General features: G+C 44.1%; 2 protein-coding genes across 2 annotated transcripts; one reads left to right on the top strand and one right to left on the bottom strand.

The window, feature by feature from the left end:
- The first annotated feature begins 876 nt into the window (after positions 1-876).
- On the top strand, positions 877-8326 carry LOC124702074 (serine/arginine repetitive matrix protein 1). The gene is made up of 12 exons (XM_047234174.1): positions 877-1009; positions 1118-1207; positions 1325-1447; positions 2087-2254; positions 3436-3522; positions 3659-3783; positions 5001-5615; positions 5705-5818; positions 5894-6034; positions 6128-6211; positions 6298-6420; positions 7204-8326. Exons 1-12 carry the CDS (start codon positions 989-991, stop codon positions 7985-7987), a joined length of 2475 nt encoding a protein of 824 aa, XP_047090130.1. The 5' UTR covers positions 877-988; the 3' UTR covers positions 7988-8326.
- Positions 8327-17142: 8816 nt separating this feature from the next.
- LOC124697907 (AT-hook motif nuclear-localized protein 23-like) lies at positions 17143-18524 on the bottom strand. Its single transcript, XM_047230432.1, has one exon. It carries the CDS (start codon positions 18227-18229, stop codon positions 17432-17434), a length of 798 nt encoding a protein of 265 aa, XP_047086388.1. The 5' UTR covers positions 18230-18524; the 3' UTR covers positions 17143-17431.
- Positions 18525-23549: the final 5025 nt, after the last annotated feature.

Here is a 23549-nt window from a genome sequence, read left to right as displayed (position 1 = left end):
AGTACTTGGCACTAAGAACTCTCACGCACATAGGTTCAAGTTTATCCTCTAAGATCTTCTACACTTGTTTGGCGAGCAATCTGAGATTAAAGCAATGAATATTTTTAAATCTCATCCCGCCTTGGTTATTTGGTACATAAAGTTTCTACCATGCTAGCCAATGCATCCTCTTGCGGTTAGAATCATCATCCACCAGAAATTTGACATCGCTAAAATGATTCCTTTAAATATTTGTTTTGGAATCTTGAAGACCGACAACGCATAAACTGGAATAGCTTGGGCTATCTCTTTGATTAGCATCTCCTTCCCACGAGAAGATAAATTCTTTTCCTTCCATCCATTAATTATTTGACATACTCGGTCTACTAGGAATTGGAAGGACGTATAACGATCAGCTCCAAACATCGCTGTAGACCTAAGTATTTATCTAGGAGTGCCTCCGTCGTAATTTCCAAATTGGTACTGGTGACCGCCGTAGAGCAATATTATCCAATCAAAAGCCTAAAGTCAAAAGCAAGCCTAACCAAACACCTAGAGCCACACTTTGTGATTTTTGTGTAAATGTTATGTATCTATGTAAAAAAGACAGACACTTTTGAATTTTCTAAATACATATTCTGAAAAAATCTTTTAAAATTAACTGTTGGCTCGATTTTTTTCTGGAGAACCGCTAGAGTTTTTTGTTTTTGTTTTTTTTTGAACCTCGAGTTTTATTTTTTGGTGGACCGTCGGTTCTCGTTAGTGAATCGCGATGGACACGAACTCGGAGTGAATAGACTTGCAAGCCCAGAACCAGAAATGGGTGGGCTGGGCCCACGTGGCCGACTGTTCTGGATCGGGCTATTGTCTACAGCTCTTCCTGCCGTCTCTTCCTTCTCCCCCAACTCGTCGTCGTCTTCCCACGCACGCCTCCAACCCTAGCCACCCCTCATCGGCATCCTCCTGACAAGCGGCGGCGGCGGCCTCGGCGGCCGTACCGTCTGCGAAGATGTCGGGAGGCTTCTTCCGGGTAAGCGGTCACCAATCGACTTACTATCGATCTAGTTCGCCAACCTCGCTTCGTATATCTGGTTCGTCGGATCTGTGAGAGGTGCGCTGATTCGCCGTGGTTTCGCAGGGGACGTCGGCGGACCAGGACACCCGTTTCTCCAACAAGCATGCCAAGCTGCTCAAGACGCAGAAGTTCGCGTCCGAGCTTGACCACCATGTTAGTTTGTTCGTTCGTGCCCTATGCCTCCATTGAGCTCTAGCTGATGAGCGTCCAGAGGAAAACCTTCTGCTGCTGATTCAACAGGAACTCTAATTGTTTTTTTGTTGGGTTTAGGTGGACATGTCGAAGGTGAAGATGGACGTGATGAAGCCGTGGATCGCGACAAGGGTCACCGAGCTTCTTGGGTTCGAGGACGAAGTGCTTATCAACTTCATCTACGGCCTGCTCGACGTGAAGGTGAATTTTCTGATGAGATATTTCTTGTGGCCCCATTGAGTTGTGTGCTAATGGTACAAAGGCAGATGAATTGTTGATGAAGATAAGCCCAGTATAGTCGGAACCGTGTACTTAGTTAATTTAGATCATCTCTGGATTGTACTTGCCCAATGAGCTTTAAGAGTGCAACCTACAAACCAAACTATCTCATGATGTAGCTCAGGAATTTGAACTGAAACCATGCATGTGTAATTCAGGAATTAAAACTCAAATCACGCATGTGTAACTCAGGATTAAGCTCAGAATCTTGCATGGGTTTGTCTGGATAGTGTAAGACAGGTACTCATGCCCATCTTATCCAGCTAAGCCACACCACTTCATAATTTGCAAGATTCCAAGTATTAGCTCACTGACTTGTTATGAATTAGCGAAGCAAGGTCTGGGTTGTCTCTGTAACAGTTAATCCCTCTTCGGTTAGATTTGTTTCTGGCCATGCTACCGAGTTATTTGTTACTAGTATATAATTCTGCCGGGTTAGTTAAGCCGAACTATGTACTATATTTTTCTGCCTATGTAATGATTCAGTTAGTTGTTTGCGCAACTGATAATATGATTCATGAAGTTTATACGGTTTTCATTGCTTTTTTGTTTGTGTTGCAGGAGGTGGACGGGAAGCACATACAGATCCAGTTGACAGGGTTCATGGAGAAGAATACAATTAAGTTCATGAAGGAGCTGTGGAGCCTCCTCCTTAGTGCACAGCAGAATGCCAGTGGTGTGCCCCAGCAATTTTTGGATGCTAAAGAGGCCGAGATTCAGCAGAGAAAGGTTTGTATTAAATACTTCACTTTATTATTACTAATATATGTATGGCATACTTCGGCAATGTTGTTTTCAGTTAACTCATACAATCCATAATTAACACATAAGAAATTGAACTAGAGTTTCTCGCCCGTTTTTACTCTGCTTCCATCAGGAAACATCAACTATTCGTCACTAGCCTACTAGTCAACAAGTCGGTATCCCAAAGACTCAGCTCGTCCTTTAGCTCTAATAATTCAACTAACTACTAAATTAATTAATTTCTGTGTCCATTGGGAGAAAGCAAGATTCAATTACAATCAAAGAACTTGTTTTTGAGTCACCGCTTTCTGTTTTACTGTATTATAACTATATTTCAGGAAATCCTATTTAGAAAATATAAACCCCACAATGTTATGAAGATTGTTCACAATTGGACAAGTTTGGTAGGGTTAGTATTGGAAAACCAGTGATAGGGTACTCACCTTCAACAACCCGTGACGGGGCTCGTCCCTGATGTGGAAGATAGGTTATAACGCTTGGATAACTTTTGATTATTTTGTTGCTTGATTAAAACAGTACACACTTTTGTCCTTTGTATGTAAGAAAACTGACAGCATACACAAGTTGGAATTGAGTCCGAATTCAAACCTCTCGTTCGCATCATTTATGTTCCCTCTTTCCACAATCATGAATAAACACTTGCACAAATTTATCACTCTTTTATTCCCAAGACATTGCTGCCATGGATACTGTTGTCATTCCTTTCTGGTCTCTTGGTTTAATGACTTGCTGATTCATCCAATGACCGTGTAGTATACGCGTGTAAGCGATACTCAGCTAGCCACCTACAGTAGAGTATTGTAATTTGTTATCATGTCTCAACTGAACTAAGCAATCTATCAGTATGGTTAAATCTGTGGACGACCTTTTATTTTTTGTGGACATTGCACATAGAACAACAAAATATGTGAATGTTTTGTCCAGTATTCTCGCTGGTAAAATATTGTACAGTGGAAATTTCGTGGTGGACTTTATTACATTTCTCTGAGGTTTATTTCTGGAAAGCGAGTATGCTTTATTTTGGCATTTGCTATATTCTGTCTTGTTCAGTGAACTTGGTATTTGACAACTCATGGAGTTGCATGTGGGGCTTAAATTACAGATAGGGGGCAATTTTCTTATTAATCCGTCTATCTTCTGTTCAGGCGGAAGAGGCTAGAATTGCCCAGGAAATCCAGAAGAAACGAGAGAAAGATGGAAGGGACACAGAACTGGATAAACGCAAAATGATTGTGAGTTAATTCCTTCTGAACAGTTTCATTGTTTAACTCATTTATGGTTATCTCGTGACCTCTTGTGTTTCTGATGACACTCAGATAGCTTCCACGATTATTCGGTTCATATCGTTCTTTACCTCAACTACTGTAGGACGGGGGTACCGGTAATTCAAGATTTCAAGGTGATTCACTTGGCTCTGCTTTAAATAATCCTGATGCCAATGCTGAGAAAGAGAGGGAATTGGACTTGAAGCATAGCTCAAGAACAAAGAGCCGGTTAGTTGTTAACTCCTTTTATTTAACTTGGACTACTCTCTAATGCATGCCAGATTGGGTAGTATTCATCGAATACTCACTTTTGAGGCCCCTTGATTCTTTTATCACCAGGAGAACTTTCATATAATGCATGCCCTTGAAATGGAATCGATATCTTTTTTTCAGATTATGCGTAAATTAAGATATACTTTCTTGCCCAAGAATAGCCCATGTTTGTGTGGGTTTCTTTGTTTTTGTTCACCTTGTAAAATATTTCTTCTCCAATTAACCATTATGGTGATGACCTAAACAGCAGTCTATGAAAAACAGTCCTGTTACACATGCGCATTGCCAACTTTACAAATTAAATTTCGGTCCTTCGTATAGTAGCTAATAGTTTGGACTCGTGTAAGATGAATTTCTAATATCTATTCAATAAGATCTTGTACTGTTCTACTCCTTTTTTGAAATTTGTAACAGTTGTATGCTACACTGGTGGTGCTTAGTTGCACTTTTTTGCTCGCGATTCCTCGGACGCACAATTTTTTAATCATTGTTCATAAAAGTCAAATAGGATATCCTTCAAAAGGAAATTTTATTTCTTCGTATTTGCAATTTTCAGCATCCTCATTAAGAATGGTTATATCTGAAATCTTTCTAGGTTTGTCATGTTCATGTTGATAACTATATGTAGTCTGAAATGTGCACCATTTTTGAAAGAATACTGTAAGTTGAGTGCGTGAGGACTTCAACCCAGGTGGTAGTGTACGTCCACTCCTCACCCAAGTGAGCTCACTTCCTAATGTGATTAATTATACTCCCTCCGTCTAAAAATAGTACTGTTTTATGCATTATTCTTTCTCATTCCGTCTTCTTTTTAGTATCCTTATCTTGGTCCAATGCTTTTAATTGTTCCCAAAGGGTTGTTCTTTGTAGGCATTTACATTTTACTGTCACCTTTTCAAAGAATCATTAAACAATATGGCCCTGCGATGCCCCGAATCCTTGATAAAGAGAGTGCGCTGGTGTGACATCCATACTTAATGATAAGCAGTGCAACTTAATTAGTGACGAATAAACATGGCGACTTGTGCGACCTGATCTGTATTGGTTTAATCTGTAGTTTTTTTTTACCCTGTCTTATGTATCACTAGTTGTACTACATGGCAAGGAATAGTTCTGTCAGTCTCAACAGTAATATTTGCTCATCGGCTGTACTAATCGACATTCCATTTTAGGGAACATCGCAGACCTAGGAGCACATCTTTGTCACCTCGTGGTAGGCAGCGATCTATTTCTCCGAGAAGGCGTTCTCCATCCCCTTCCAGGCAAAGATCATCACGACGTTCAGTTTCACCTAGACGTTCTGTTTCTCCCCGAAGGCATTCTCCTAGAATTGCTCCTTCAGTATCTAGGCGGAGATCACCCTATTCCAGGAGATCTCCTTCAGTACCGAGATCCCCATCGCCTCGGCGGAGATTTCCTATTAGGAGGAGATCTCCACCTTCAGGGCGGCGTAGAACACCATCTCCCTATCGCCGCCGGTCTCCACCTCGTCCACCTAGGAGATCACCATCTCCTTCTCGCCGGAGGTCACCTGCTCGACGCAGATTACCAGCTGACAGACACTGGTCCCCGTCTCCGGCAAGACGCAGGCCACGATCCCCTTCACCTGGAAGACGCAGGCTACGATCTCCATCTCCTAGAAGAAATAGGCCAGAGTCTCCAGGAAGAGGGCAGTCACCATCACCTCATCGCTCACCCCAATTGAGGTCACCAAAACGCGTGAGAAAATCCCCAATTTCGAGTAGAGCACTTTCTGCAAATCGTCAAGTTTCTCCCCAGCGGAGAAGGTATGCTGCAATCTGATTTTCATTACACCTGATGTTATCTTTCTGAGTGAAGTGCCGTTTGTTGAATACATTTGCATTGATACTTACAGGAGTATCAGTCCATACAGCAGGAGTCCAAATCGTTCCCGTAGGAGTCTGAGTAGAGACACTGAAAATGGAACAAATGGTATGCCTTCCACTAAAGATAGGGATGTGGCTCAAAGGTAACACCTCGATGCAGGCATATTTTGTCATAGTTATTCTGTGAAGTCACTGTCTTACTTCCGGTATTGCCGCAGGAACCGAGGAAGAAAATCATATGTCGATGGCAGCAATGATAGAGAAATGAGTGGTCATCGTTCACCAGGCTCTGAACAACGTAGGCTCACAAATTCCTTGAGGTCTCCTACGAATGCAGAAAGAGTCTCCACACGTGACAGGTGTTTTTTTTGTCTACATCGATTTGTATTCTGTCCTTTTCATTTTCTGCATAAAAGTGTCTAAACTGGGATGTCAACTTTCTCACCATACAGTCCTTTGAAGAGCACTGGGAAACATTTACCCAGTCAGGACAGCACAGATAGCAGTGGGGATGAGAAAGAATTGAGTCGTGCAAGGTTGGACTCCAGTCTTTCATGAATGGTGTGTTCTAAAACTATTTGCCTAGCTGTTGATGTTTATACATTTCTTCTCTTTTGCACAGAGAAAATGCACGGAAGGCCAATTCATCACGCTTGAAATCTAAGGATTTTGACCTGCAACTAAAGGAAGTGGATGTTGATAAGTCAAGCCCTAGAGAAAAATCCCCATCTAGATTACAAAAGGAGTAAGTTTCTCTACTTATTCACTGCTTGAAGATTGCCTTTAGTTTCCGTATAAACTTTTTCTTGAGTCTCATGCCACATTGTCACATGATGCTTGATTGGATCTCTCCGTATACTCTCCATTGCATTGTTTTTGTACATTAAGAAAAGAGTCCTGTTTGTTGACTTATAATGCATTTTTTTTATTCTAACATGGAGTCGCAAATGTGCCACCACTGCCACCTCCCCATAGACTAGTGTGTACTTCGGTATATCTTACAGGATAAACTTCTCCATAAAAGTTTTTTCCTGAATGCTATTTAGCTGATAAAGCATGCATCAAGGTCTGAATTTTTTTTCTAGTAAGAGGTCGTTTGGTATCCATCATTTGAGCCTGGAATCCTGGAATTCATTTTAAAATTCCATAGGTGGGCTGTTTGGTTGCCACAGAATTGGACCATCATTTCATTTAGGAAATCCAGCAAAATGATGTCATGTGTAATCACAATTCCAAGCTGAAACCTGTCATTCGCAATTCCTGTGGCAACCAAACAAATTCAATATTGAATTCTACTGTCATTTACAATTCCTGTGGCAACCAAACAAGTGTCCATTTCTGGAATTACAATATAAATGAAATGAATACATGTATTCATTTCAAAATGCTACAAATGAAATGAAAACCTGGCTTCCAAACGAGTTCTAACAGTTATGATGTAAATCGGTATTATCAATAATTATCTGGAGCATCTCAGTCCAACATATTTTTTGTTGTTGTTAACAGTCTAATGGTTTTTCTATTCTAGTGGCGGCAAGGATATCCCCAGGAAATATGACAATGAATTATCAGATTCATCAGAAGATGCACGTGATAGTAGAAGAACGAGACGCCAGAGTGATTCTCCTGATGATTCTCGTGTGAAACAGCAGTCCCCTGCAATTGATAAAATTAGCAATGAGCATGCCAAGGCAGCTTCACATAATGCTAATGTAGCAAAGAAATATTCTGGTAAAGTTGGCGAAGCTTCCCTATCAGATGTTGGAAGTCCTGTTCAAAAAGCTAAGAAAAGAACATATGGGAGTAATCACATTGATCATCACAGTTCAGGCTCAGAAGAATCTGAGAAAGACAGATCTCATTCTGAGAAACATAGGCATAAGAAGGGTCACAAGCATAAAAGGCATCACGATGACAGTTCTGAGTCTAATTCTGACTCAGATGGGAAGGAGTCCAAGAGGAGGAGGAGAGAAGAGAAAAAGCTGCGAAAAGAGGAAAGGCGCCTTAGGCGTGAAGAACGGCACCGCAGAAGGGCAGACCGTCATGCCAGTAAACAAAAATTGAAGTATCTTGGTACTTCACCTTCAGATCTTGAGAAGGATCTATCTGGCTCAGATGCTGATGTTAAGAAGAAAGGTTCATACACTCCCAGAGAAGAACCTGATCCGAACAAACTTGAAGTTGAGCTTCGTCAGAGGGCTCTTGAATCGTTTAGTGCAAAGAAATCAAAGCATGTTGTTACTCCGTCTTCAGATGTTGATAAGGATACTGAATCTAACTCAGATGATGATGTTAGGAAGAAACTTTTGTAGGCTGTCTGAGAAGAATCTGATCAAAACCAACTGAAGATGAGCTTCAGAAAAAGACCCTTGAATCTCTTCGGATCAAAGAAGGCTGCCAATCACTAGGCTGAGGAATTTCTCGCAATGCTTTTGCATGTTTCTATTTCTTTAAAGTTGCATACGTTTTATGTTATTGAAGTGTGCTTATATGATACTTGTTTAATGTTCTGTATGTTTACGTGGCAGTTGCTCTGAGTAATTGACGATTCCTGAGCTGTTTCCTTGTTGCAGCTGCTTTTATCTGGTAATGTTTGCTTTTACATGTTTGTAAGAACCATAAACCTGAGAAGGAAATATTTATTTTTGTGATGATGTGCTCTCTTTGCGTTATTCCAGTTGGTTTCAAATGAATAATTCACCCTTAGATAACTATGCTGGTAGATAATTTCTTGAAAGGATGCTGATTAGTCCTAGATAATTTTGTACCTGCTATTTGTATTTAACTAATGAAAATGTACTGTCAGCTAAATCGTGTTGCCCGATAGATGATTATTCTATCAAATACCTGGTATCAGACATGTTCCAAATATATCAACGAAAAGCTCTAGATGATCTGCTTTAGTGGTCACAGTTGTTGCAATGTGGATTGATGAAGTTTGATTGTTTGCCTGAACATGCTTTGTGATGGTAGCATGCTTATTTAGCAGTGGCACCACACACTTCCTTGTGAGCTGTGTCTTTTTGTTGATTTAAATTTGAATTGTTGGCAGATTAGCACCATGTGAACAAGCTTTTTTGTGTACCAGAGATATAACCCTCACCTCAGCAACAACCAAGTTGGTAACTCCTTTGATGATTGTGATACTTCCCCAAAGTGCTCCTGTTTCGTTTGGTTGCTGCTGCTTAGAATGAGGTTTGCACAGTACTTATTTTTATGTCTTGTAAGCTGAAGCTAGTAAAAGCGCCATGCTGTTAATATCACACTGAATGCCCAGAAGGTACCTTTTACAGGTTGAGTGAACATGAGTTGTCCTTTTCTCTCTTTTGGTACCTATGAGGAGGTATCTATTGTTACATTCGGAGTTCAAATTATAGATTGGCATAGCATGTTATATCTGTGAAACAGATAATTCACGGTGTTATGCCTTTGGGCAATTGGGTGCAACCTTGTAGGTTTCTTTTAAAATGATATGAGCTTCCATTTCTACCCCGACAGCGCTTTACATGATGCTGAACTTGTTTTCTTTCCATCCTATTCCTTTTCTCTATGATGGGAATTTTACCCTGATGCTAGTGTTCTGTATTGTGTTTTGCTTTCTTGAAACAAAATATTTTTGTTTGTTTGAGTGTTGATAGTATTGTCTTCTATACATGGCTGATCTGTGGTTATTATCCTGCGTCCCCATGCTTTTTAGCCTTGTTTTTATGCGCATTGTCATGTATTATCGTTTGCCAATTTTGCCAGTTTTTGATATTAGTTCTCAATGCATTTTGTATCATCGCTGTCATCAGTGACAAGTCGTATTTTTTCTGGCGCAGTTATCATTTGACAAATAAAACGTTGTGAGGTCATTGCAGTGTGTAGTTTTCATTCACATTCCTTGAAAGAGTTGTTTAAACCGTAGTGTAATGTCCCAACAACTAGTTTCTACTCACTTATTTTAGAATGGAGGTACATTCTAGTACTGCTGTCGGCTGGTGTGTTTGGAGGGCTAAATAATGTTTCTATTTCTGTCGTCATTGTTCCTATTCCTGGGTTGGTACAACTTTTGCAGTCGGCAATTAAAATTAGTCTTCAATCAGCCGTGATCTGTGCTTTTATCCATGTTTCATCACACATTTGTTTTGTTTGAAGTACCCTTTCCACTGCTTTTTTTAGTGGTGTTCCTTTTCAAGTTGATACCGCTGATACTAGTGCAGCCTACTATTTGCCTCCATTGGTCATTTCGCTCGTGCCGGACAATTTCAGCACTAGCCAGCAGTAGTTTGTAGGTTCCGAACTCGTGATTGAATTCAGCTTTGCAGACACGCTCAACTTTCTTTGTCGAGCAAAACCATGCCCAACTTTGTCGTGCACACTGTTATGACTGCAGACCGAATTGGTACCACCACCGGTTGCCCCTGATTCTGGCCACGTTGTTATTCAAAAGCTGGGAAGTAGATCGTCCGTTGTTAGGCGATTCGTCCAGGAAAATTGTCCCAAAAGCTCAAAACCCCGCTGTACGCTCTGACCTGCCGCTGTCATGGTTCCTGTCGCGAGCCACCGTAAGTCGTGCAACTTGCTGCCGCTCCGGTAGCTCACGTAACCTTCAATCCGTGGGTCGCGCGGCCTGGAGCATGAGCGTCATCCATTCCGGTAGCTGTCCTTGTTTTCCTTGCAGCAAGTTATTAGGGCAAGTGGGTTAGAGACCCAGAGCAGTGCCTTGAATTGCTTGTTTTAGAAGTTATTAGAGCAGGTTAGACTTTGGTATCAAGACAAGACAAAACACACAGGACGGGGTGAGAGCAAAAATTGTTCCCACCTAGACAATCCTAGCCGTTTGCGTGTGGGTTCTAACCTATGTCTATCTTGGAGGATATATTTGGATCATATTAACTCTCTTCGTACTACTACAGTGGAAAGTAAAATAAAGTAGTAACATGTATATATTATTAAGACTGTTGAGAGTAACATAGGTACTACCTCCATTCCATGAAATAAGCTATACCCTCCATCCTAAAGTTTAAGACTTATATTATTTTTAGAAAGTCAAATTATGTCAAGTTTGACTAAATTTTTACCAAAAATTACTAACATGCAAAATATAAAATCAATATCATCAGATAGATAATGAAATATATTTTCGTGTGGTATCTAAAAAATATTATATTTGTTGATATATTCTTCTAAATGTTTGGTCAAACTTTATTTGGTTTGACTTTTCAAGAAAATATAAGCCTTAAGCTTTGAGATGAAGGTAGTATAATTTAGTCAAAAGTTAATAATGTGAAAAATAGGAGTATCTGCAATACCAAATTTGTGTCAATAGATTCACCATAAGATGCATTTTCATATTGTATACATTCACTATTGTAAATAGTGTTATTTTTGTGTAAATATTCGTTCAAACTTAGTATGCTTCGGCTTTTGATTAAAAAACACGCCTTGATTTTTAGAACAAATGCAATAGTAATATAGAAATACATGCAATGCCAACTAATTAGGAAGACGAAGACAAAACATAGGCCAAAAATTTCTCGCAACTAGACAATCCTAGCCGTTTGCATGTGTGGGATATGGATCTAAGAGCATCCCTACTGGGAGCCCCCAAAGGCCCCCCAAACAGCCTTAGGGGGCTTAAGCCCAAAATTGATCCCCATCGGCGCCCCATAAACGTTTCCGACACGCGAGGCGGCCCTATAAACACACGGACACACCTGTGTCAGCCCCATGACTCGGGGTTGAACGGAGGGCGCCGAGAACACTCGGCATGGTGGAAAAGCTACGCGAGCCATCATGGCAACAACATCGGAGGGATCTACTCACTCCCCGCCCTGAAAAATCTTCTCCCAAATTCCACCTCGCCGTAGAATCCACTCCCGTCCGCCTCTCTCCCTCTCCCGCCTCTTACGCGCGTTCCTGACCGCGCAAACCCCGCTCATTGCCGAGGTTGTTTCAAGTTCAAAAGATAGTGATGATGAGCGAGATGAGAAGAACGATCAAAGGTGGAATACCCTGTTGGTTAAGGACGAACACAAGTTCAAGCTAGAGGAAGCCAAGGTTGGTTCAAGCTCGAGGAAGCCAAGGTTGAAGCCGCCAAAGTAGCCACCCAAGCCACCCTCATCCATGCCATGAGCAAGCTATCTCAAGCCGCGGTGACCAAGATGAAGATTTTGAAGTTCTTGATTGCCAACACTTCCACCATGGATGATGATGCCAAGGTGTGGTATAAGATGGCCCGGGCTCGCATCATGAAGGAGATGATGGCAGCAGCATTGGCGACAGAGCACGTCGGCCATGCAGCTCCCCCCCCCCACGACGACACAACTTCCACTTCTGACGCTTGAGCAGCCATCACCGACTATCATCGATGACCCAACGACCTCCTCCATTTGTTTCTCTCTCCGTGGTTTGTAATATGATTTGTTAGACTTGGTGTCGTTTTGGTAGCCGTCACGTGGCCGGTGAATACAAATTTGAGATCTGCCTTTGAACTATGATTTGATTTTCTATTTTTTTATATCTTTTGATCAATGGGGGTTCAAATTAGGGGACACCGGTAGAGGAAGATGATCCCCCAAAACACATCAGCTTTGCTGACGCTCCCCAAATTTCTTGCCGACGTCTATTTGGGAGACATCTGTGGATGCTCTAACCTACACTATATGCATTGGTTGGATTGAGCATTTGGTGCACATGAGCACTAGTGCTCTCAGTTTTCTAAATATTAAAAAAATTATGTATCTATGTTTCAAAAAATCATCACATTTATTCCATGAATACATATATATGTTCCGAATACTCGTGAGAAGTTTCGCTAGAAGTTGCATTGTATTTTGAGCTACAGGAAAAAAAAACAAATTTGTGCGTACGTATAGGGACGTATATTTATCAGAAATTTGTCTTTTTTATATAGGTCAAAATATAATATATTTTTCTCCAAAAGTTTTACTGTATCTTCAGAATATTTATATGTATGTAGGTATTTAATTTCAAATTTTTTAAAATTCAAATAATATGATTTTATAGCACCAGGAGCACTGGTGCTCATGTGCTAAAGACACTTTTCGTTGGTTGGATGATGATATGCTTGGACCCTAGGAACTCGGTCGTATAAAACACTCGCATATATGCCAGAACAAAATAGGTCGCTGGTCGATAAAGCTTGGACCCGGTCTTGGACGGGCTGAGGTGATGCTTATCATATGCATTTACTCGTGCAATGTTTACATGCATGGCATGGCATGGCGGGCCCACTGCTCCATCTTCCCCAGTCTATCCTGGCGCGCGCGGCGTAGGGCAACAGTGGGGTGCTTGAATGCCGCGACTGGTTCCACGTGGGAAGGTTGGGCTGTGCAGGGTCATGTCCACGTGCGGCATCGACCCGCCACACGGCCCCAGCCTCCATCAACCCATGGCTTTGCCCGCGCCGTCTGCCCGACAGGTGGGCGGCACAAGCAACGGCCGAAAATGGCTCTCCGTCGCCTTCACCTCGCCCGGCCAGGCCCAGGCCGCCCGTCCGCAATCATTAACGGCGTGCGCTGCAAACAAAGCAAACGCGTCCCGGCCGCCGGGCGCCGAGCCGCCTGGCCTGGAGCCCTGGACAATGCCGGCCGGCGTCGGAAAGGAATCCCTCCGTCGTAGCAGCGGTGGGAAAGTTGGTGAGGTCAAATCGGCTGAAATGTCGAACCTAATCCCCCGACCGGCCGGTGCGAGGTAGGGTGAAAACGAAGATGCCCGCCGGGTCAGCTGATTGATTGCTTCCCTTAACGGGCCAAGCTAGCCAGAGGCAAATCAAGCAGGATCCACGTTGCCGTGCAGAACAACGTCAACTCCGATGTGAACCCTTACCGCTTGCTGCTTCTTCTCAGCGGCGACACAGGCATCGCCAGCTCGGATCAGCACAAATGCATTGCCCATCACGACAGGCGCACTTCAAATCAAGACGCAAAGTTACCAGCGAGCGCGAGCGAGTGGAAGATGGATTAATTGGGATAAACCGATCATATTCCTGCCAAAATTACCGCACCACCGGCAGGGCGACCGAATACGTTTTGACACCAAGGTTCGTCTCCACAGCGCCCCGAAGCGACGGTGAAAAGATGGCCCGAGGCATCCCAAGATGGCAAATGAGCAAGCAAGAGGAGCAACCCTTCCGTCTCGTGAGAGTGGATTGTATTGAACGTTAGCTAACTATTACAAAAGTCAAAAGTCATGAAAATAGTTAGGCAACGTATTTTAACACTCTCTCTCCGTCTAGACTAAGACTTAGATTGAGGTTAGATCATAACTAATTTATATTAATAGTGCGTTTGGCAGGATTTGATCTCGAGACCTTATGACAGATCGCAATTATTTTGTATTAATACTACGCTGAATATGATTTGACCTCGAGACCTCTTAGCTCTCATACCATATTGAACATATCGGGTAGCCAACTATTTATGAATTGATGGAAAGAGTAAGGTACTCCCTCCGATGCATATTATTTGATGTTAAACTGGATGTATCTACAACTAAAATACGTCTAGATATATCTATATTAACGTCAAGCAATATGAATCGGAGTAACATATTTTTAACAGATTGAAATATCCATGTACACGCACCTATCATTCCTCTCTGTTCACCCGATCCGTCGGTGTCCGTTCAGCATGACCGCCGCTCACGGTCCCCATCTCCATACTGCTTTTAAAAAAAGACAGGGAGAGGAGCCTCGAAGGGTCCCGAAGCTGCATACATTATACTGTCGGTGGGAACAATTTATAGACTGGACATTGAAAAAAGCGAAAATACAACATAATCCGGCAAACTTGCACTAAGGACCCTGAAAGAAATATTACACAATCAAGTCCAGGATCCTCGCCACCAGATGCAAGCCTCCATCGCTGGATGTCTTGACACTACCGAGAACGAACCAGTTGGCGGCGAGAAGCCGCTGGCCAGAAGCTTCGGAAAGGGCCTCCGCCCCGGAGGTTGAAGAAACGCGATTGGAGAGGATGCCTCTACGGTCACATGGCAAGCATGGCCACCGCATGAGTCTCTCCGATCTGCATCAAAGGTCTTCCCACCACCTTCCACATGAGTAGATCGGAGCGCTGCTCTGCCTCTTCCCCTTGCCACCGCGGTTGGCCAGAAGAAGTTCAACAGTACCTCGGTTGCACGTGGAGAGGTGGCCATGAGCCTCGGCTTTATTGAAGGAAACGGTGCTCCTCTTCCTTGCTCTTAGCTCTAGCCTAAACGAGAGCAAGAAACCCTAGCCAGCACCAGATCTAGACGAACAGATCGAGTGCTCTGCTCCGATCTAATCGTGTAGCGCCAGTCTCAACCTAGGTGAAGAACCTACAACTACTCCTATACACAGAGGGAGGCATGCTTCCCCTCCCCATCCTCTCCGGCCCGCGAGGCCGCCGGAGAAGGGCCGGTGCAACAAGGACTCTCAACTAGAGGGATGTGGAGAGAAAAAGGAGAGGGGGATTGAGTCGTCCCCATGCTGCTTTAAATCTGCACTGACACGCTTCAGCTATAGCCCAGCAGTGCTCGCTAGCCCCTGTGACTGTGGCCTGTGGTCTGTGGGGGGAAGCATTCCTTTCCTGTCCAACCTGAGCCGAGCTGATTCAGGAAAATTGAAAAGACGGGTGAGCCGTGAGCATTTGCGGTAGTGGGGGTTTGTTCGTGATGGAGCAGAAAGGAGATGTTTGGGAGGCAGACAGGGATGATGCAAAGTTGGATAGATAGATTCCGGACGGGCGGAATATGTTTGCTGCTCCCGTTTCAGTGCTCCTGTCATGTACTAGAAATATGCCCACAAAATGTACCTGGTTCCAGAAATATACTATATATGGCAAAATTGGGCACTACTAGTCTATTGTTGATCATCGTACTGTACCGTTTATGGCTCTCTGGTCCACTGTTTGAAGCTTTTATGTACGTGTCGTGGCTTTTATGTGTGTCTGCGCGCGCGCATGAGAAGCATTAGCTAGCTCTTTTGGCCGATTGCTACTCTTTAATAGCCCTGCAATCTCAAGCAGTATGAGGATAGCAATGGTAGGGTATGGGTAAATTAAAACAAAATATTTTCCATACCCGTATAGTCACTGGGTTATATATATACTCTTCTAATTAAGCCTGCTCCCGTTCTGCATACACACATATCCGCAGGTATAAAATTTTACTGAACATATATCCGCCAGGTGCCCGTTTCCAATTTGGCAGCAAACGGGTAGATCAAAGAGTACCCAAGTTATTCACAATTTTACTCTTTAACACGTTGCATGACAATTATCAAAATTCAGAAATCACAATCTCACTCTTAAGTTGGGGACACGAGCGGATTACGAGCAGGCTTAATTACAAGAGTAGATGGGGCACCCAACTCCTTTGACCGTTAAGGACCCTTGTGCTACTGGTTTGCTAGGCTGTATAGGTCCACATGTTAGTATAAACGGGTAGGGTAAACGTATATCCACGGGTAAAAAACTATATCTATGCCATACCCATGACCTAACGGATGAAATATGGGTAATACAAATTGATATAAAAGTGTGTCCATACCTTGCCATGTGGATACGGAACCCGGGGATACCCGGATCATATATGAGTATCATAATATATATATAAACAAAGACTGTTCCGGGAAATGATTTTCATTGAGACGATAGTAGACAATAGTTTTACTAATTCTCACTCGGTTGAGATTTGTAACTTGAGCTCGTGAAAAGTGCAACTTATATTTTTGTAAATGCATGTTTTTTCGAAAAAGTTGCATCTTTAGAATCAACTAAGACATAAAAAAATCTCATTCGACCAGGACATAGATGACCTCATACAAAAAATTGATAAGGGGGATGTACCAAAATATACATAGCCTAGGCTACCAAATTAATGTAAATCGAGCCAATGTATAGCAAGAAGTTTCTTGTAAAGCATGGCTCTATAGCTTCTAGAATGTATTCCAAAACATTTTGAATGGAACAAAGTAAATCCAAGTATTTTGTTTGAACGGGGTAAATCGAGGAAATAAAATGACTTACTACAAGAAGCATGGAACAACGTGTGTCCATAGAGTCAGCGGCGGTTCTACCACCTAAGAAAAATGGCGTTTACTTGTGGCTCGCGTAGGCTTTGAGAATTTCCTAGGTCCACCACTGGCATATCGCATATAATGGTTACACTTTTGTCACCGACGGCTCTTTCTTTCACCTGTGAAGTTTGGAACATTGTGTGATCGTGGAATGGTTTAAAATCGAACGAGATTGTCTGTGGACCTTCTCTTACCTCTGTCTACACGAATGGATGAGCGACTGACTTTTCTGCAAAATAAAACAAAAGAATAACAAGAACTTGCATATCCAAAGCCAAGCAATACAAGTATATATACAACCATACGAGCATGCATGGCCGTACACAACTCGAGAAGGATCATTGTTCCTCAAGAAATTGGATTAGATATGCTACCTTGTTAAATGCATTATGCGGACTTCAATTGATCATGGGAAATTAGGAAGCTGCTAATTGACGATCAACAATTGTTCGTTGGGTCTTATACGTGTAGGAATTGTACATTCCCAAGCTCCAAACACCAAAGAGGAACAAAAAAAGGAAAAAGGATCATGCTAGTACTACAAGTAGTCATGCATGACATAGCACATTAATTAACAAGAGATAAACAAGGCTAGGTAAACAACTAGGGATCGAAGAAGCAGAAAGCTAGGCTAGCTAGGTAGAGGAATCACGCGCGCGCGCCAGGGATCAGCCGACCGACCGGTGCAGGTCTAGAAGGAGGTGGGCGGCGGTGGCCGCGCAACCGGCGCCTGCCCCCACTGGCCGAACATGTCGTGCGGCGGCGTCTGCGGCACGGGGTACATCGAGGGGGGCACGGCGGCGCCTCCGCTGCCCTGCTGCTCCAGCTGCGCGGCGGCGCCCTCGGAGCCGGACAGCACGGCGCCCTCCTCGGCGTCCTGGTCCAGCGGCAGCCTCTCGTAGGTGGCGTTCCCGAACGTTGCCGCGATGACCATGACGGGGCCGGACGCGATCAGCTCCCCCATGACGCTCCCGCCCACCACCTGCCCCTGCCCTCCCGCGAGGTACACGGCCAGCCCCGTGGCCCCCGGCGGTGCGGGTGCCGGGAGGAAGGCGCCGGAGAGGGACAGTATCTCGAACCGGCCCCTGAGGGCGACCGCGGCGGCGCCGGTCCCCGCGGGCTGCCGCAGCGTGACGTTGGTGACGGCGCCGCTGCCGCTGAGGACGGAGACCCCGCGCTGCCTGCGGCGGGAGAAGGCCGCGATGGCGTCGACGATGTCGGCCCCGCTGGCGATCTCCAGCACGTGGGAGCGCATCGCGTTGGGGCTCTCCCGCGTGACCACGACCGGCGGCTTGGGCTTGTTCTTGGACCCCGGCGGCCTGCCGCGCGGCCGGCGCCCCGAGCCCCCCGAGGATCCGCCCCCGCCACCGCCGCCGGCCGAGGGCGGCGGCGAGGCGTCGTCGTCCTCGTTGTTGTTGCTGCCGGCGGGGCCCGCGCCGACGTGGGCGCCGTAGCCGCCGTGCAGCGAGTTCCCGTCCATGCTCCCCATCTCCCCGGCCGCCGCGCCGGCCGGCCACCACTCTGCCAGCCCTACTATCTTGGGCGCCGTAATCAAAGACGCCGCGAAAGCTTACCGCGCGAGGCGAAGCAGCAGGTAGCAGCAGTCAGTGTCTTGGTGCTGGAGTAGCTAGCTATAGCTTGGTGGTGGATGGGTGAATGGTATGGAACGGAACTATGGGCGTTGCTCTCATCAGCTATTTATCACGCTATCTTTCTGGAATTCGCCTCGCCTCGCATCCTTTTCCTTGCTCGGCGCGCGCGCCGTACACTAGTCCTACTAGTTCGAGTACGTACTCTCCTTTTCCCCAAAATCAAAACCTACGCCGCCGACTAAATAAGGCTCGCGCTCATGCACATTTCTGCCCACTGGTATCTACTAGCTGCTGGCGGTAGTACGTCGTCGTGGTTCATTAGCTAGCTGGTGTGACCCAGCGGGCAGTAGCGCACGTTAAGCAGTGTTAGGAGGAAGCATGGCCTTCTGATCGGGTCAGGTGGGCTTTGAAAATTTGTCGCGCGAATCGACCAAGATGCACCGAGAGACCTGCCTTCGGATGCACGGAGCGTCGGAGCTGTTGAAACACGTGCGCGTCTTGAGGAATCCATGAATGATGAGCCGTTCCCTCTTGCATTGTCGCCGGCCCTGTGCCAATCCATGCATGCGTGCTCAATTGCTGCTTTAATCCGGTCGTCTGTTCAAAGTTCAACACATACGGCTATCTATCGTCTCTTGCAAGTAACAAATGGAAAACCACCTCTACCTACATCTGGTACAGGGTGCCCAAGTCGGCCCTCAAATTAAGGGCTTCAAAGTCACATGTGCTTGCGTTTTCAACCAAAACTGCGAATGTGTTCAACTATTTTTAGCATGTGCATGTTTATGACCTTTGCACATGTTCATTCATAACTTAAGAGATGTGATTAGTTCTCAGTGATCGAAGAATTAAGTTAGTTCTCCGCCGACTCTCAGTCAAGTGACGTCATCCCATAATTCTATATTATATAAATATTTTTTTTAATTTATAACTCACCTTCAGTTTTAAAATTCTTTGTTGCAACCTCACTCGCAATTAAATAAATCTCTATTACAATTCAACTTGCAACCAAAAAATCTCAGTTGCAACCCACCATGCAAGTAGGGTGTCAATTGAAACCCCACCCAAATCTCACGTATAGTGTGCTTTGTCTTTTCTAGTGTAAATTTTGGGATCTCACCTATAGTGTGCTTTGGCTTTTCTAGTGCAAATTTTGAGGACACAATTTACACTAGAAAAGCTAAAATGCATTACATGTGGGATTTAAGTGGGACCCCACTTTACACCCTACTTGCAACTAAAGATTTCAGCTCATAGATGCACAAATCACGATGCAGAATTCATCGGTTTTAAAGTTGACTGAGCACGAAGTGCAAATCCCTAACTTTAATTCAGGATACATTTTCCGCACCTTTTGATGTTTTTTAAGGAGACAAAATATTTACTTTTATATTGAATTTAAGGTGCCTTTAGTCCCGGTTTTGGAACCGGGACTAAGGAATTAGGACTAAAGCCCCCCCTAGTCTCGGTGGTGTTACCAACAGGGACTAAAGTCGTCCACATGTCAGACGCAGGGACATACCCGTTTCTTTGCCGCGGTAGAGAAAATGGTTGTTTCTCTGCCGCGACCGAGATTTAGGGTTTTATGTTTTTCATTCAAATTGACAGTATTACATACAACAATCAAGGAAGCATTACACAACACAGTCATGAATATAGACATTGTCATGAATACATTAATGCATATACAATATAAGTCCTCTTACAATCCGTATGTTCTAAATACAAAGTCCTGATGATATTCTCCTTTTGCATCTATGACCTCCGTAAGTAAGAATCCCGCCAATTCCTCTTGAATTGCTTGTACGCGATCCTTTGTTAGGAGAATATCCGGCAGACATCCGATCTAATATTGTTTCCGTACATGAAGGCTTTGTAGAATTCTCCCCCCTATCGACAGGTCATCTGGCGAATATACTCGCAAACGTAGTATCCACATAAATTATTTCCATCTTGCTACGTCAAACACTTTACGAGAATAGAGTTCAATCAAAATAATAATCAAGCATGATAATGGTATGGAAACAAGAATCAAAGAGATGCGTGGACCTAGCTATAGTACTACTTACATCGTAATCTCGAAATGTAAGGTCTTGTTTCCATTCGCCCCTAGCAAGCTTGATGAACCGTTTCCAAACCCTGCTCGGTAAAGAAAAATGAGTAAATGAGTTATTAATTACTTGATATCAGGAAATGAATGGAAGATGTTGATAAAGAGCGATAATGATTGAAATTACCTCTAGAGCATTCTGCTAAGGTCTGAATGACTAGCAGAATAAAGTGGAACCGGACACACATAACTCAGAGGATAACACTTAACATCGAGTAAGCGAAATCGAATGTGTACAAGACAGTAACACTCACTTGAAGTTGTAAGAAAATAGTTTTTCCGTTTTGGTTTCTTGTTTCATTAAAAACGTTAGCAAGTAATCCTCTATGTCCTTGGCATGGTTTTCTACTGTAAATTTATGAACGGTATTTGGATCAATGAACCCAAGGTCATAGATTTATCCATATTTTGCATTCGAGCATCTTCATTCTGCATAATAGGGTACATAAGAATATGATGATGATAATTATTCGTGCAATAAACGAGCTGAGCTAGAGACTTAATTACAGAAATAAATCACTTAAAGAAAATAGCTACCGACGAGAGATTTTTCCATGGTGCCTTGATTGAATAGATGAAATAATTCTTCAAACTTAATGTGTATCTCATCGTCTCCACGGAAGTAATTCTCATCTCGAACTGCCGCGATGAGCATGATGTCCCCTTTCACACAGGCTTTCATGCACCAATCATGCATCTTCGCATTTGTGTTCCTAGATGCGCGGACTAGTCAGATCTGAGGAGAGGCTTCCCATATGAGTATCTGTATGCTAATTTAGCCGTGGGATAGTAGCCTTGGTATTGAACAGCCGTACCAACATTTATGGATGTTCGTTCGACTATTTCTGTCGTTGCTTCACATGGGCAGCCACGACAACAACATTTTACTCATCAGTCATCTCGTATGGTAACTTAGGAGGATTCTTCTTCGTAGTTGAGAATCTCTTCGCAATTGTACTACTAGCCGGCAGAGCAGCGGTGCTCTTCCGCTTTTGCCGAGTCTGCTGAGGCGGCAGAGTCTGCAGACGAGGCGGAGGCGGTGGAGAATGAGTTGGAGGTGGCATTGGCTTCCAATTTGGAAACACGATGTTTTCTTTTCGCCATAGAATGGTACCTCTAATTGCTTCTCCCAGTTCATTCAGATCCCCTTCACATCCAGGAACTCAAGCTTCAGCTGCTCAAATCCATCATGACTTCATCCACCCCGGCATGAACATAGACATATGGAACCAGAGAGCAATGGTAAGTTGGTCTAGGTCTAGGAGGTAAGACAAAGCTGACTTCCACCTTCATGGATATGTTCACGACTTTCACATGCAACTCATCATTTTTGTTCTCTGTGATATCATCCACGGGGTAGCACGCATCATCATCAGTCGGGAGCTCCGTGGAAGCCACACTGCTTTTCCGCTGAGATAGTGGGATGGTAGCATCAAATGCAAGATCTTCATGCTGCCGCTGAGATGGGCCGGCACCTTGCTGGCTAAGTACCGCGTTAGTTTTCTCCTACTGTGACCTCAATGTTTCTTCTATCTGCTGCATCCAGTCTGCATCCCTTGCCTTTCTCCTCTTGCGGGTTCTATCGGGAAATCTCTTCCTTTCCTCGGCAAACCCAAACTTCCGCAGAAGGGAGCATGCTGTGACTCATGTTTGTCCTGATTACGTGCTTAGAATTTCCAAGGGTGCGTGTCAGCTCGTTGTTCTCTCTTTCGGGGTGGAACTTCCCCCTACACCTCCTGATGTGCAGTTTTAAGGGCTTTGTAAGGTTGTGCAAGATGTTCTTTTGTATAAATACAGAGCCCTATTTCTGGGTTCAACTGTCCCCCACCCCCGTAGAACCACTCCTTTTCCCGTTCGGTCCACCCCGATGTCTCTGGAGTGATCCCTTTGTCATTCAGTTCCTTCTCAGCTTTCTTCCACTTAGGCCTGTTATTCTTGTAGCCACTGGCGGACCTTCTCGGGGGCGAAATGGGCTGTTGCCCCCCAGCCCAGCAAGAAATGCCATAGTATCTACTACTAAGTGACTCATCTAATGACCAAAATAAGCATGTTTCGTCCTCACAAACCATTTCGCCGCCATGGGATTTGGCCCAAGATCCGCGCCTGCTTGTAGCCACTTGTCCCCATAAAATGGTGATATATCTTCATATTTGCATTTGCCTTATTTGTTCCCGACCTTTTCAGAGCTACATCCGATTTCTTAAACAACATGAATTCATCCGAGTGATCTTTTAGCTTCTCATTCGCTCTAGTGAACTCTCAAGTCTTTTCTTTCATGATATAGTCCTTCTGCAATATTTTCTTGTGGTTGTTGAATTATGCAGCCATCTTCTTAAGATCCCACGCTCTGACTTTTCGCTCTATAACTATGTTTAATGGATCAACATCTTCCGGTAGGGTGAAATGTGCCATGAGCGTATTCCAAAGCATATCGTTGGATATCCTCGACATAAGTAACTCCATCTGCCTTTGGCTTGTTCCATTCTCGAATGGTGATCGGAGTGTTGTCCCTAACAATAAGTCTGCATTGAATTACAAAAAAATATGCGTTCTTCGCGGGAGAAATCGGTTGGCCATGTTCAGCGATTTCTTCGATCTTGAACCTAGCATTATTGTCCAATTTTTTCGTCGGGCCTCGTTTCGTCTTTACAGAAGATTGGCTCACTCCGGAGTGTCAAAAGAAGAAAGAACTTCTCCCTCCATTACCTCACCGGAGTCATCTCTTCGCTCGAGATCCTCCGCTCCCTCGCCGGAGTCGTTCAGATAAGTTGTGGTGATATCATCTTCAACGGCGATGAGATTCGCCATATACTCTTCTTGCTCTTCTTCTCTGTCGGGGTCCATAGTTTTTGCAAAGAGTTGCAAGTTATATCAATGCTATAAACACAACAAAGCGCTAATGAATCAAGGACATAGAGCAAAATGGTTGCCTTCACAGAGTTAAGAAATCCGCGTGAAAGGTTGATGATGCCCCTATATGGCGTGCGTTGCCACATCCTTCCATCATCCCTATATGGCGCGCGTTGCCATGCCCGACCCGAAGACATTACTTCCCCTACCCGCGATTGCTGCACCAAATTTTAATACATAATTACATCTCAAAATTT

The sequence above is a fragment of the Lolium rigidum genome, chromosome 3 (assembly GCF_022539505.1).
Source record: "Lolium rigidum isolate FL_2022 chromosome 3, APGP_CSIRO_Lrig_0.1, whole genome shotgun sequence".
NCBI classification, from domain to species: Eukaryota; Viridiplantae; Streptophyta; class Magnoliopsida; order Poales; family Poaceae; genus Lolium; species Lolium rigidum.
The sequence above is the reverse complement of the archived record's forward strand: the minus strand, read 5'-3'. Positions and strand labels throughout refer to the sequence as shown.